The sequence below is a fragment of the Eretmochelys imbricata genome, chromosome 3 (assembly GCF_965152235.1).
Source record: "Eretmochelys imbricata isolate rEreImb1 chromosome 3, rEreImb1.hap1, whole genome shotgun sequence".
Taxonomy (NCBI): domain Eukaryota; kingdom Metazoa; phylum Chordata; order Testudines; family Cheloniidae; genus Eretmochelys; species Eretmochelys imbricata.
In genome coordinates, this window is record NC_135574.1 from 139,262,254 (window position 1) to 139,277,539 (window position 15,286).

The window sequence follows — 15,286 nt, forward strand, 5'->3', positions numbered from 1 at the left end:
TCTCCGGAACTGGTCCAACTGAATTGAAAATAATCATTTTAATTATAAAGAGTATATCTGCACCAGTGTGAGAGTCAGTGGAAGAGATTAGAAAAGAATGTCTTACATCTGGTTTAATACAGTTATACCTATCAATTGAGTTCAGCTGCAGCCTTTCTGTTAACAGTTCTGATCTAAACTTTGAAGCCAACAGCAGGGCATTTCTGATGAACTCAGAATCAGCTGGTTTTATTGGTTTGCCAGAGCCCGAGTTTATTGATCTTCAGATCAGGTGGCATGGCCTATCTGTTCTTCAGGCATTAGCCCGAATATAGTTTTCCGTGCTCGTGTCTGTTGACTTCAGTGGGAGATACAGGCTCTCAGCATCTCTAGGATTTGGCCCAACAAGAAGTGCTTATTTTCTTAGAGCTTTCAGAATGCTGCACTTAGCAAAATGGATATACTTATTTTCGTAATTAACAGTGCCTGAAAAAGACTATTTTGCAGTTGGATGGAGATGGTATTTTCAATTTTTCCTCTTTATGATGCTGGTTGGTAATTAATTTTGGCAGTGTCTATTTTCTCTTAATTGTTATCAGGATGTTTGTATTTTTTAATTAACTGCTTTTTTAAAGATGCAAATGCATCCAGAGGCTTGGGAAGTGGGCCATTTTAGAAGTGTGGAAATTAAGGAACAATGAAATGACCTTCAGTGTTTTAAAAATTAAACATATTTTTTAAAATAACACACATTAAACCTTTTCCAATTACTAAACCAGCCGAACGAAACTGGCTTGCAGCCTGTAACAATCTGACCCTATGTTGCTAGGGTCACGAATGACCTCACTTTCAGCAAGATCCCGGTCACCAGTGGGTGGCTCAAAGAATGCAAATAATATACTCATATATATTTCACATTTTGTTCAAAAATGCTTCTTTTATGACCTTTTAATATACTGAGCAAAATCTGTTCTGTAGTCCTATAAAAATACCAAATTAATAGCATACTGCATCACTCTCTTGACATATGTTTGTTACACAGACTCCCAACAAGAATGCAAAAAACAGTGAAGACTGAGACGATCTGTGCAAGGTACCCAATAAATGTCTTTGCACAATAAAAATGAAATGATTAACCGAAGACATGCCTGATGTGAAGGAAGCATCCTAGCTAGAGAATTTATATTCACAAATAGCCATTTTATGTAGGTTACATAGAAATGCTTTTTGCAGAAGAGATCTGAGACTCACAGATTAGTCTTCTTATTTATAAATGCTACAAAAAACATTCCTAAATGGGGCTGATAATATCCTGATCCCTCTCGGTAGCTATAAAAAAGGAGACCAACACCAAGAAAACGAGGCAAAAATCTTTGTTTTCACTTTGCTGATTTTTTTGGAATAAGTAGTTTGTTTGTTTTTTTTATATCAGAATTCTCTCAAGACAAATTATGCTAAAAATCTCAAAGTTGAAGATGACTTCCAAAAGAGACATAAACCTTAAACAAAACTTTGAGATTTTCATCCGAGCAACAGCAGCATCTCCCCTACACAATCTCTAGGATGCTTGAGCTATTTAAAAGACAAACTTGAGTCAAAGAACATACACAATCTTACACTGCACATTAATTCCATCTAGAAAAGGGAGCTTTGGATTTTTCACCAGTCTGCACATGTAAACTGCAGCTCCTGAATTTCAGCAAAAGTACTCAGACAGCTGAAATATAAAAATTCAATAATTCTTGCCTTACTTTTTCAAAGTGCTTACCCAACATAGTAATGATATGCCATGGAACAGCAACTGATCTTGCACCACATTAGTTAAGTCTGCAATATGTTAAATACATAAGGGTGCCCAATTTCATCACATCCAGGAGGATAGGATCACAATCCATGTTAGCAGGTGGTCAGCACTTTGGATACTGTAGTGACAGATGCTATTAGAAATACCTTGGGCAAATTACAGACAGCATCGGTGTGTTTTCTGGGCCAAGTATTAGCAGTTAGATCATGCAGTGAAAGACAAAGTCTGATTTCAATTTCATCACTGTAATTGCAGAGAAATCCCATTGACTTTAAACGTATTAGGAGTCAATGGGTTTAAACTGAATTTACACCAGCAAAGATTAGAATCTAGCCCTCTGACCAGAAAGGAAGAGAGGGTGGTATGTACCAATTAACACAGAATAGTATATAGATCAATATTATTCACAAATAGAGATTAAGCACAAAGTACATTTTTAGCCCCATTTGTTTGCAATTACAGTTGTGAAAAAACAACCTAAATAATAATAATTCAGTTATTATTTATGTCATGGCAGTGACCAGTCTGTGCTAGCTATGTCCAGCTGGGTTTTGCCCCACAGATCTCACAACCCAAGACAGCAAAGAAAGGCAAATCTGGATATAAGGGGTAAAATATTCCGAGGTTGTATTTGCCTATTTTTAAAATACATATTAATTATCCTCACTGGCTCTGTAGCTAGCCATTGTCAGTTGGCTAATTTCTATAGGCATCATGTGAGAAGTGGGTCTCGGAGGAGGGGTTTTGAAGAGGGGAAGGAAGTGTTCTTAAGACCCAAGAGGATGTTCCATGTGTAAGATGGGGTATGGAAAGAGGAGTGGAGACAGTTGTGGAAGAAGCAGATGATTATGACTTGAAAATACTGGCATCAGTCACCGTGGAGAGGCGCTGAGCAAGACAACTGAAGACAAGAGTGGATAAGTAGAGAGGGAACAGTTGTGAAGGGCCTTGATGGTGAGGACAAGAAGCATGAGATGGATGGGTTGAAAATGGGGAGCAAATGGAGGGCTCCAGGCAGAGCCCTCTATCTAATCTAATCACCAGGGTTGAACAGAATTTGCAACTGGGCTGCACTTCAACAGAACTCTGAGTGAGATCAGAAGACATCATAGCCACCACCCCCTCAGCCACTCTTGTTCTCATTATATGAGTCAGTTATGCTTGGAGTGTGTCACAAAGAACCATCTCATTTGCCCTCCCCAAAATCCTAAGCACAGTGGTGTGGGTGTAATGAACAGCAAACTGGTTACACTGAAGGTAACAGCGCTGCAAAAATGTTGTCAGTCTTGCTCAATAGAGTCCAGGGGAGAGGGATATGCAGATCTAGCAGCTGTGTGAACCACCTCAGTCCTATTCTCTGAACTTTCACAGGTATGGGCTCAGGTTGGCCAATGCACTGACTGTCAAAGCCAAGAGTCACATCTTCACAGCATAAAATTTAGCTTCCAGAAGAGTCTCCAAGAGAAGCAACATTAAAATGGTTACAGTCAGTGCAGACTGGTGCACTGAAGAATTATGAGAAACTGACAACAGTGTCAGTGGCCAAACTGCAAAGTGCCAATGATGATGACCAAAGAGAATAATCTATTTCAGAACAACATTATGGCTCTCTCATATTCATTCTGCCTGTGTATGAGGGGGAAAGAGAAAGCTTCAGGATTCTTATTCTGCTTTATTTTGCCAGAGTTAACAAACCAACTGTAATGTCATAGAATAAAGAGCATAGCATGCTGGGAATGTATTTTTTTATTAAGCATCGTTATATAAACACATTGATGTCTCGCCTGCCCCAAAAGAGAAGTTTTGTTTGTTACCTCTTACCGACAGTTATTTTGACAATTCTTTTCTGAGAGTCCATCCTCATCTTCTCCCATTATATCCACTGCTGAAAATATCAGTGCAACCAGAATCGCAAAGCAGCACACCAGTGCAAAGATCACAATGCATTTTTGCTGGGACTGAAAGAGATTAAGAAGATTTAAAAAAATATTTATATATATATATATATAAAGTTTAATGGAGTGGGCATCATTTTAGTCAATGAACAGAGATTCTAACACTTTTCAATAGGATCTAAAACCATTTTGAATATATTCCTGACATAACTCGCAACATGAAACACATTTTGGGATGAAAATATTCTTTCAAAACCATCCTTTAGTATCATCTTCAAGTTTACATTAAATGTATCAGTTATTGTTAAATAATTCATGTCACAAACAACATTAGAATTATAGAACTAGTTTTCATTTATACCATGATTAATGTATTATCCAATAAAATAGCCATTCCTGCATTAATTACTTTTTTCTGATTAGGCACCATAGATATGGCATATTTGACAGTTTGGCATTGCAAAAGTCTTGAGAGCTTTTGTTTGTTTACTTGAAAACAAACATGTCATCACAAGAAGGCTGAAGAGCTAAATGGCATTTCCTATTTCTGTATGTGGTAGCTGACATGAAAATTAGCGCAGTCAATTAATTGCAGTTAACTCAAGTGATTAACTCAAAGCAAATTAACTCGATTTAAAAATGTAATCGTGATTAATCGTAGTTTTAATTGCACTGTTAAACAATAATAGAATGCCAACGGAAATGTATTATAAATATTTTTGGATGTTTTTCTACATTTTCAAATATATTCATTTAAAATTACAACAGAATACAAAGTGCACAGTGCTCACTTTATATTATTATTTTTATTACAAATTTTTGCACTATAAGAAAGATAAAGAAATCATATTTTTTTCAAATCACCTCATACAAATATTGTAGTTCAATCTCTTTACCGTGAAATACAACTTACAAATGTAGGATTTTTTTTTTTACATAACTGCACACAAAAACAAAACAATGTAAAACTTTAGAGCCTACAAGTCCATTCAGTCCTACTTCTTCTTCAGCCAATTGCTCAGACAAACAGGTTTGTTTACATTTACAGGCGATAATGCTGCCTGCTTCTTATTTACAATGTCACCTGAAAGTGAGAACAGGAATTCGCATGGCATTTTTGTAGCTAGCATTGCAAAGTATTTACATTTAAAAAAATAAAACATCAATTAAATTTGTGACTGAACTCCTTGGGGGAGAATTGTATGTCTCCTACTCTGTGGTTTTACCCACTGTCTGCCATATATTTCGTGTTATGGCAGTCTCAGATGACGACCCAGCATATGTTGTTCGATTTAAAAACACTTTCACTACATATTTGACAAAAAGCAAAGAAGATACCAATGTGAGAATTCTAAAGATAGCTACAGGACTTGACCTAAGGTTTAAGAATTTGAAGTGCCTTCCAAAATCTGAGAGGGATGAGGTGTGAAACATGCTGTCAGAAGTCTTAAAAAAGCAACGCTTCAATGCAGGAGGGTGAACAGACGTGCGGTTTTTAAAGGGACGGTCCAATATTTAAGCCCTCCTGCAGGTGTCCCGACTTTTTCTTAAAAATCGGCAAAGTGTCCCATATTTTCTGTCTCCCCTCCCCATCAGTACTGGCAGGTCCCTGCTGCTGGCTAGATCCCTGCTCACTAGCCGCCCACCCACCAGAGGTGCGTTGGGGAGCGGTCTAGTGGCCGATGATGGGGATGGGTATGAAAGGCTGGTGGCAGGGCGAAGATGCAGCGTGCGGGGCAAGTCGTTCCCCCTGCTGGTCCATCAATGCAGACCCTGCTGCGTATTGGCTCTTGGGGGGAGGGATAGCTCAGTGGTTTGAGCTTTGGTCTGCTAAACCCAGGGTTGTGAGTTCAATCCTTGAGGGGGCCATTTCAGGATCTGGGCCAAAAATTGGGGATTGGTCCTGCTTTGAGCAGGGGGTTGGACTAGATGACCAAATTGGACCTGAGGTCCCTTCCAACCCTGATAGTCTATGGTTCCTGGCCAGCAGGGCCATGCTCCCCCACCCCATTTCCAGCTGGTGCTGGCAGTACGCTGCAGTGGATGGTGAGTGCGGCCAGGCAGCAGCCAGTTGTGTGTCATTTTTGCTACCCACCCATTGGCCTTTTATGTACCCCCCTTCTCACTCCTCTCCCTGCTTTGCCCCTTCACCCCCCTCAGCCCTGTTGCTCCTCCATATCCTCCCCGGCAGGGCGTGTCTCGCTCCCAGCGCTGTGCGGAGAACCAGCCCCTGGTCGGAGCATTCAGGTCACCAACAGCCTGGCCAGCAGGCTCCTTCCTTTCCCCACTACCTCTGGCTGGGCCAGTGCCCGGGAAAGCCCAAGACTCTCTGGCCTGGGGTGCTGACCAGGAGAAGCCAAGCCCTGCATGTGCCAAAGCCCCACACAGTGCTGGCATGGGGAAGCCTCTCTGCCCCTCTGCTAAGCTCTGGAGTGCGGGGGAGCTGGGAAGTGATTTTCAGCCTGTTCATGCCCCAAACCTGCAGGCTCCACAGCCCCAGGGCAAGGGCTTAGCACCCTCTTCACCTGACCCCCTCACCACCCTGGGTCCTGCCCCCAGGGCGTGCAGTGCTGCTTCGTTCCCTAGGCAGACTCCTCTGCTGAGCCATCTCTCTGGCCCAGTTCGCTGAAGCCCCTGCAGTCAGGTTCCCTGGGCCCTGGTACACAATGCTCCCTCAGGGCTTAACCCCTTCCTGCCCACACTGTAGCCGGGGGACAGGAGGAGTCTGGGTTACGTCCATGGCCAGCAGCAGCCTGGAGGTATTAGCTGCCTTTCGACAGTGCGGGCAGGAAGGAACAAGCTGCTTCCAGCCACACGGGGAAGTGGGGAGAAGAGATGAGCTCTGCAAAGACACAGGCCCGGTCACTCCTTCCCCTCAACAATCTAGTGTGAACCATGGCATAAATCTGGGGTGGGGGGGCATGTGACCCTGCGTGCCTCCCATGTGTTGCCTCTGGAAGATGTGGTGCCAGGTACCAGGAAAGGCGCGTCCATCTCGGGGCCCAGCCCACCATGAAGGGTGGAGAGTACTGGGCAGGGAGGGTCAAGTAGGTCAGTCACCCCCCCACCCCGTGAGAGAAGTGTAAGGTGTGGGGGGGAGAGAGAGAGAGTGTGTGTGTGAGACTTCTCCCCATATGTGTGTGTGGGGGTAGGGGTGTGTGTGTCACCCCTCCGCATGTGAACCCTAAAGCCTTAAAGACAAAAAGGTAAATAAAAAGAATCCAACTACACAATATTTCTTTTAAACAGGGACTCAGTCAACTTGATGTTAATTTGAATATTTATACTGCATAATTATGATGGATTGCCGTTGAACTCATTTGAAGAAGAGTAATTTTACCAGGTGTCCCGTATTCAGCATAGGAAAATATGGTCACCCTACAATGCAGAAACTATGGAACCTGAACCACCAAAAAAGAAAATCAACCTTCTGTTGGTGGCATCTGACTCAGATGATGAAAATGAATGTGGATCAATTCGCTCTGCTTTGGATCATTATCGAGCAGAACCTGTCATCAGCATGGACACATGTCTTCTGGAATGGTGGTCAAAGCATGAAGGGATATATGACTCTTTAGCACTTCTGGCACATAAATATCTTGTGATGTTGGCTACAACAGTGCCATGCGAATGCCTGTTCTCACTTTCTGGTGACATTGTAAACAAGAAGTGGGCAGCATTATCTCCCTTAAATGTAAACAAACTTGTTTATCTTAGTGATTAGCTGAACAAGAAGTAGGACTGAGTGGACCTGTAGGCTCTAAAGTTTTACATTGTTTTGTTTTTGAGTGCAGTTATGTTAAAAAAAATTCTACATTTGTAAGTTGCATTTCATGATAAAGAGATTGCACTACGGTAGTTGTATGAGGTGAACTGAAAAATACTATTTCTTTTATCTTTTTTACAGTGCAAATATTTGTAATAAAAAGTAATAATATAAAGTGAGCCCTGTACACTTGGTATTCTGTGTTCTAACTGAAATGAATATATTTGAAAATGTAGAGAACATGCAAAAATATTTAAATAAATGGTATTCTATTATTGTTTAACAGTGATTAATCATGATTACTTTTTAATCTCGTGATTAATTTTTTAATAATTTGACAGCCCTAATTAAAATGTTGAACTGTATTTCCTTAAGCTTAGAGTAAAAAATACTGTCGTGGTAACTCAGATACGACTGTTCAGTAACTATGGGTAAATGTGAACTTTTTAAAGGTTACCTATGAACATGTGTTTTACACATATTAATGAAGTGTGTAAATTATCTTATTTGCACAAATGAATTGTGCAGGTATGTGCTATATGTGGCTATCACTACCCTTAAAGCTTCACCATGTGAAGAACTGCACAACATAGACAGAGAAAGAAAACAAAACTAAACTGCTGCTGCCGGTTACTGATTTCATTAATATTCAATTATTACCCTTGTAACTGTAATTTCTTGCCTAGAAAATACCCAAACCAGAGTTTATTGTATCAAGCAGACTTGAAGAGTATGAATCTCATATTTACAACTGAACAAGCAGTGGCACAAGTCTAAAGATAGTACATACTCTCTCCACTGTCAGTCAGCAGGGGGAGGGATAGCTCGGTGGTTTGAGCATTGGCCTGCTAAACCCAGGCTTGTGAGTTCAATCCTTGAAGGAGCCATTTAGGAATTTGGGGCAAAAATGGGGGATTGATCCTACTTTGAGCCGGGGGTTGGAGTAGATGATCTCCTGAGGTCCCTTCCATCCCTGATATTCTATGATTTATTTTAATAAAAGTAAGATCACCACCACCACCTCCCCTTCTCACACAGAAAGGCCCAATTTTGCAATATGATTTGCACCCACAATTTCTATCTGAGTATGTATCCTAGCTCAGTAGCACTAGGAAGGAGTGAGTTCATACTTCAGAGCAAATCATCTACTGTGTACCACTGTTACCAAAGACTGAAGTACATTGCCTATTTAAAACACAGCAAGCTCAACTTTGTCCTCAGATGCAGAGAGAGAATGTTCCTTTAGTTCAGTGGAGGCTGTATCCTTCTATCAAGGACAATATTGGGCCCATGGTGTTAAGCAACACACATTTTAAACATCATTAACACTGGGCAATTTCATAAATTTAAAGTCTATGTTTTATATTATGAGTATGCTTGCCATGCATTATGAGATTAAGGCTCCTTTGCACATACACATCTGTCCTACAGTAGGAACACAGAGTGCAAGTATAACAAGGCTGTTTGTACACTGCAGTGCTCTCTCTGATAGCAGAGCTCACTGCTGTCACAGGACTCTCCTCCGCCTTCACACAAGATAAGATGAAGGAGAAGAGTTAATAGCCTGGCTGTAACACTAACCCACTGCAACGGTGCTTCGAAGAGGAGAGCAGTCCTCACCCTCACCCAATTTCTTTTCAAGTTGTTCAAGCTCAGCAATATTTAGTTTCATTTAAGTTTTTCTAAAATTTTTGTTGGAACTGCAGGCCAGATGTTCTAATCTGCACAGACTCCTGAGCCCACCAGGAGTCCTACTGACTTCCACAGAAGTCTGTGAGAGTACAGGTGTCCCCTCACCCCTGTCCCAATTTTTCACACTTGCTATCTGGTCACCCTATCACTAGTGAACTGAATGACCTTGCCGGTAAAATAATTTCTATTCAAATAGCAAATCCTTGAGCCATCCAGTTCCAGGTACTCATTTTACTCACTCAGAGCCTCAGATCAATGGAACTCCTCACATGAGTATGGCAAGCTGGATCTGGCCACCAATCCCATCTTTGAAAAGTATTCCTATATTTATATGCCTTTTTAAAACAACTAAACCTATTTTAATTAGGATACCTCATTATACCTAAATTATATTTGCCAGCACAGTACCTTGGATTTATATATCTTTTGCAAGCTCTGTTCAGGCAAAAAGATAGAGAGAGAAACCCTAGGTTTTCATGTTCATTATCATGCTAACAGAGAATGCCCTGAGGAAAATGCATGGTCACACACACAAAGGGAGAGGGAGATCTTGGGAAAGGTCTCAAGATGTTAGGTTAGTTAGGAAAATTGAGTAACGCTGTCATGAGGTAGGGCTATGCAGATCCAAAGCGGTGGAGGGAAAGAGGTGGCTTGGACTCTCTGATCCCTGTGGCCATGGGTAGGAACAGATCATTTGTAAAGACAAAGTTCAAGGTTGGAGCCATCAGATTTTAAGAAACTCCATCTCGTTCAGAATACTGAAGCATGTTTCTTCAGCAACATGGGCTACCACAAGCACATCAGACTTCTTGCTACACTGGCTTCCCATAGAATATTGAGTCAAATTCAAGGTCTCAGTCCTTACCTTCAAGGCATACAATGGCCTTGGCACAGAATACCCAGAAGATCGATTAATCCCCTGGGATAAGGACCATGGTTGACAGCTCTGCTCTTCAGATTAAATGGAACTTTCTATCATAAGAGTAAAAGCTTGTCTGTGTGGGGTATAGAGCTTTACTAGGGGTCTATTTGATATTGTGGAACAAACTCCCCTAGGACCTAAAGACCACCACAGACCTTGCCATCTTCCACTGTAAGTGCAAGGCATATTTCTTCAACCTACCTTCACTAACTTAAAGCTCATAGTAGCTTGTACATTTTAAAAAACAACCCCAAAACCAAAATCCCACCACAACAAAAACACCACATGGCATATAAAGTTTTCCCCCTGGGGAGAAGATGAGAGACAGAGAAAGAACAAACTACTCATGACAGATGTGAGTCACGTCACTCAACGCACTATCAATCAGAAGAGAGGATGGTCTTCTGAGAAGAACCCGCTTTGTCAGTTTGCTATTAATAAACAAGTACGTCTAATGACAGTTAAGGTTGCATCAAGACCCACCCCTCTCATGTAAAACCTTAAAGGTATAGCAAGAAGTAGTTGAGGGAAGAGTCTCCTGTATTCTTTCCAACCTTTATATTATCTATAACAGTGGCAATAACACACTCCAATACTCCATAAGCTTTCAATTCCATCTCCAATGGATACCCAAAAGCAGTACGTACCCCCCCCCCCCAAACTCATGTAAAACCTTAACAGAGACCTCATATGCTCTTACATCAACAGATTGGCATTTCTGACTGTCACACAGCCCTTTCACTAGACGAGTTACTCCCCCTTAATCCAACATCAATGCTTTTTTGTCGGGGGCGGGGCACGGGAAGATTACCTGGGTAGTATTTGGTAGGCGTAGGGAAATTTAAATACATTTTTTACATTAATTCATAGAATCATAGAATATCAGGATTAGAAGGGATCTAGTCCAACCTCCTGCTCAAAGCAGGACCAATCCCCAATTTTTGCCCCAGATTCCTAAATGGCTCCTTCAAGGATTGAACTCACAACCCTGGGTTTAGCAGGCCAATGCTCACACCACTGAGCTATCCCTCCCCCCAAATTCCAAACTGAATATTTAATTAGATATATTTTGTGCTTGTACCCAGAAATATTTGATGGGTATATTTTTAAAAGGATAAATAACTGATTAGTTAAACCTTCTGGCACAATTAGTCAGACTTTATACACAACATTTATGCATCCAATTTAAAGGATTTATCCCTAAAATAGACTCACAGTTCTTTTAAAATGAACTCTTTGAAGTGATCCGTGGAATACACAGATATGCACCCATGTAAATAAGTAGTAGCAAATTCAAAGTTGCACTGGGGATCAAACTGTACCACATTAGTCAGGATTATCCAGAAGAGAAATGATAGCCCAGTGGTTAGAGCAGTGGTGGGCAAACTGCAGCCCGCAGGTCACACGGGGCCCATCCAGATAAGCTGATTGCAGGCTGCGAGACATTTTGAGGATGTTGACCATCTGCAGGCACGGTCCCCTGCAGCTTCCAGTGGCCGTGGTTTGCCATTCCCAGCCAATGGAAGCTGCAGGAGGCAGCGAGCCATAGGGATGTGCTGGGTTAGAGGTACTAGTTTAGGACATGAGGCACCTAGCTTCAAGTGCCTGCTCTGCCACAGGGTTCCTGTGTGACTTCAGGCAAGGAGCTTAGCCTTTCTGTACCTCAGTTCCCCATGTGTAAAATGGGGATAAGAGTACACCCTATCTGACAGGGGTACTGTGAGGTCAAATGCCTTAAAAGAGTGTGAAGTGCTCAGATATTATGGTAGGAGGGGACATAGAAGTACCAAAGAGAGATAATTAGGATGTATTGATTCCTGATTATTTTGTAATCCTCTTCTCCCTCATCTGAGTCCCAAACAAAGAGATACTACGGAATCAATATGATGAACTAATCTGAATAGTAATGTCCTGCTATAAATAGTTGGTTCGTGGTAACTTTTGGCCATGGTTAACACCTGGAAGAAAAAGGTCAGAGCTGATGCTTCAAGCCTTGCCCTTTATTCTTTGATCCAACAGTTCAGACATATAATACGCTGACTGTAACATTTACCATAAATATTAGAATAATAAACTCTTTAGGAAGACATCCAAGGCAATAAGGGTTAGTTATGTGACCTTCTCCTCCACAAAAACGTGTCATGTTACAAATAACTAGTAACATTCAGAGTTCAAAATCCAGTAAGAAAATCAAGGACTTCAGCACATCAGATAACCCCTAACATAGCTCCATCTCACCTAGAATTAATGTGGGGGAGAATAGTCTTAACAGGTAGAGTGTGTCTACTGTAGATTAGGGCCCTAAACTCCCAACCAGACTGATGTTTTAATCCAGCATTCACCTAAATTTAAGATTCTACTGCAATTTGGCCCTACCAAAAGAGGCCATGGACAGTACTCCAGTGTTTTGCACATTGCTCTGTGGAAGTAAGGGCACAGTTGGGCCCAGCATTTGCTGCAAAGGGAAATTGTCTCATATTGCACATTATTAGATCATACTTATGCTCAATAACTCTACAAATTCCTCACCAGTGGAGTCTAGTGCAGAGAGGATTTCCATAGCAAGACCCATTTTTACCACTTATTAATTAATCCTGCAGGATGTCTATTAGGGCTCTCAACAGTGATAACATCAATTCAGCCACCCCAATGGGAATTTACTGTTGGGGGTAAAATTTGCTGGGACACAAGGCTACAGTCAATTTCCCTTTTCAACAGAGAGCTTCTTCACATGATAAGAGGGAAAGTGGCAAGGATTAGTAACTCCCCAGATTCAAGCACTTTAGACAACAGCCTGCTGGAAAGTGAATCCAGCTATGAACACACAAAAAGCTTCCAGTTCCTGTGACGTTATTGACATAAACTGTGACCATATAAATCATTGTTGCAACTACTGTTATATATTTGCAGCAAATATTGTACAAAGGTTGTCAAGTGAGGGGTCTATGAAAAGGTTATGATTTGCTGGTTATGATTATGCTATCTGTATGCATGTATCATTTTTGTATTTAAAGTTATAACTATTGGCTCTATCCTGTCTGTATTTCAAACTTGTGCTTTGCTTCTAAGTGACACCCTAGACAATGTGGCGTAAGCACTGCCTAGCCTGTGTGATGACCCATTAAGGACCATCAGCTATACAACTAACCCACTGAGAGAAGGCAGATACCCCTTGTGACTCAGCAAGGCATGCAGGGACATGCCCCTGGAGAGAACTCTAAGGTTTTTCCATGCCATGTGCTGGGTGGCTTGTGGCTGGAAGAAAGCACATGGCAAAAGGACTATAAAAGGCAGCATCAGCATCTCCATTTTGTCTTCAATCCTGCTTCTGACCTCTGGAGGAACCTTGCTACAAACTGAAGCTCTGAACAATGGACTGAATGACCCATCCAAATCTGTGGAAGTACTCCAGAGATTTGATTTGAACCTGAAGTTTATTCCATCACTGCTACAAGCCTGAACCAAGAACTTTGCCATTACTGTATGTAATTGATTCCATTTAACCAATTTTAGCTCTCATTTATATTTCTTTCTGTGAATAAACCTTTAGATTTTAGATTCTAAAGGATTGGCAACAGCGTGATTTGTGGGTAAGATCTGACTTGTATATTGACCTGGGTCTGGGGCTTGGTCCTTTGGGATTAGGAGAACTGTTTTTTTTTTTACAGGGGTATTGGTTTTCATAACCATTCATCCCCATAATGAGTGGCACTGGGAAACTGAAGCATTTGAGGGAATTGCTTGTGTGACATATGGCTAGCCAGTGGAGAGAGACCAAAGTCCTCTCTGTTCAGCTGGTTTGGTGTGCCTTAATAATAAAGGAAACCCAGCTTTGGGCTGTAACGGCCCTGCTCTAAGCAATTTGTCCTGAATTGATACGCTCAGTTGTGTCCCACCAGAGGCAGCATCGTTACAGTTCCTCAGAGGGCGGCAGGGCTTTCCATGAAATGGCTGCTGAGCGGAGCTAACTATACGCTGTGAAAAGCACTTCTGCTGCCTTGCAGAGACAAGAAAAGGGAGGTAAGGTGATAAAGGGTACTAAACAAGAAGAAAACAAAAGGAAAAAAAATCTAACAGCAGCAAAAGGAAAAGAGCAAACAATAAAAAAAGGAAGAAAGACTGAAGAGGTGAGAGAGATATAAAAGAACAAGTATAAGAGATAGAACTAAAAAAAATAGAAGACAAAAAAGAGACAAAAAAAGGAAAATGCAGAGTGAAGGGAGACCCAAGAAGCAGAAATAACTTTGACCTAACAGAGCTAAAAAATGGTTCTACCAAAACATTGACCCCATGATGATCAATGCCACACTTAGCTATTAACTGTGAATCAAAGTTCTTATTAGAACCCTGCTTTATAAACCTGGTCCGCTAGCCTAATTAAAAAAATGTAATTCAGGCTTTCCAAAAAATCAGCCAAATATCCCCAGTTAGCAGCTCACAATATTTCTTACAGGGGATATGTAATTCTTGCCACAAACAGTATCATTAGAAAGAACCACAGGTTATAAATAAATTAACTTGCTACGCTGCTCTTCTCGAGACCTGGTATATATCTGTCTTCTGTTCGTTACTAACTAAATGAGTTTTGGGGGTCTTAGATCCTAAGGAAAACCTAGACTAGAATACCAGAAATATTGCAAGTCAGGATTTAGCATCTGGTGCAGCAACTTTCTCATGTTGTGGCTGCCTCTTGCCACTGATTAATACTCTCATTTTCATAAACATTAAAACTCACTACCAATACAGTTTTCATAGGTTGTTTCAGTTTCCATTCTAATCCTCATTTTTCCAGTTGCCCAGACTTTTGGGGTTAAGTTTTCTATGTTTGCTTTAAGCCCAATGGTGAACATTTTTTAAAAACTGAACTAGTCTGGCCATTTTTGAGTTATAGAGCACGTTTCCCAAATGTTTCCCAAACAGTTACACATTTCCCAAATGTTCTGGATGAGATGTATTCATAACTCAAAAATGTGAAGCTAGAAATTTCAAAGGTGTCTCATTTTAAATTCCTCATTATGGAAGTAAAAACAGCCTAGGTTTGAACGAGATCAGTTCAGTTGTTTAAATTAAAAATATTTTAAGTTAGAATATCTGCAGACATGTCTGAACTATTTTTCTGTTTGGTTTTCACTGTTTACTGAAGTAGGCTGGAGCATGGAGGACTAAATTCTGCTCAGTTGATGGGATGAAATAGTTAACTTTTAGTTGTAAGAGTCTACAAATTACCC

At 41.0% G+C, this 15,286-nt stretch overlaps 1 protein-coding gene across 1 annotated transcript in view; it reads right to left on the minus strand.

Annotated features, from left to right (window-relative positions):
- The window catches only part of PLD5 (phospholipase D family member 5), a 262,978-nt gene that overhangs the window by 162,459 nt on the left and 85,233 nt on the right, over positions 1–15,286 (minus strand). Inside the window, exon 2 of the mRNA XM_077811874.1 lies at positions 3,605–3,741. Coding sequence (XP_077668000.1) covers positions 3,605–3,741 — 137 coding nt within the window. The remainder of the gene's footprint in view (positions 1–3,604; positions 3,742–15,286) is intronic.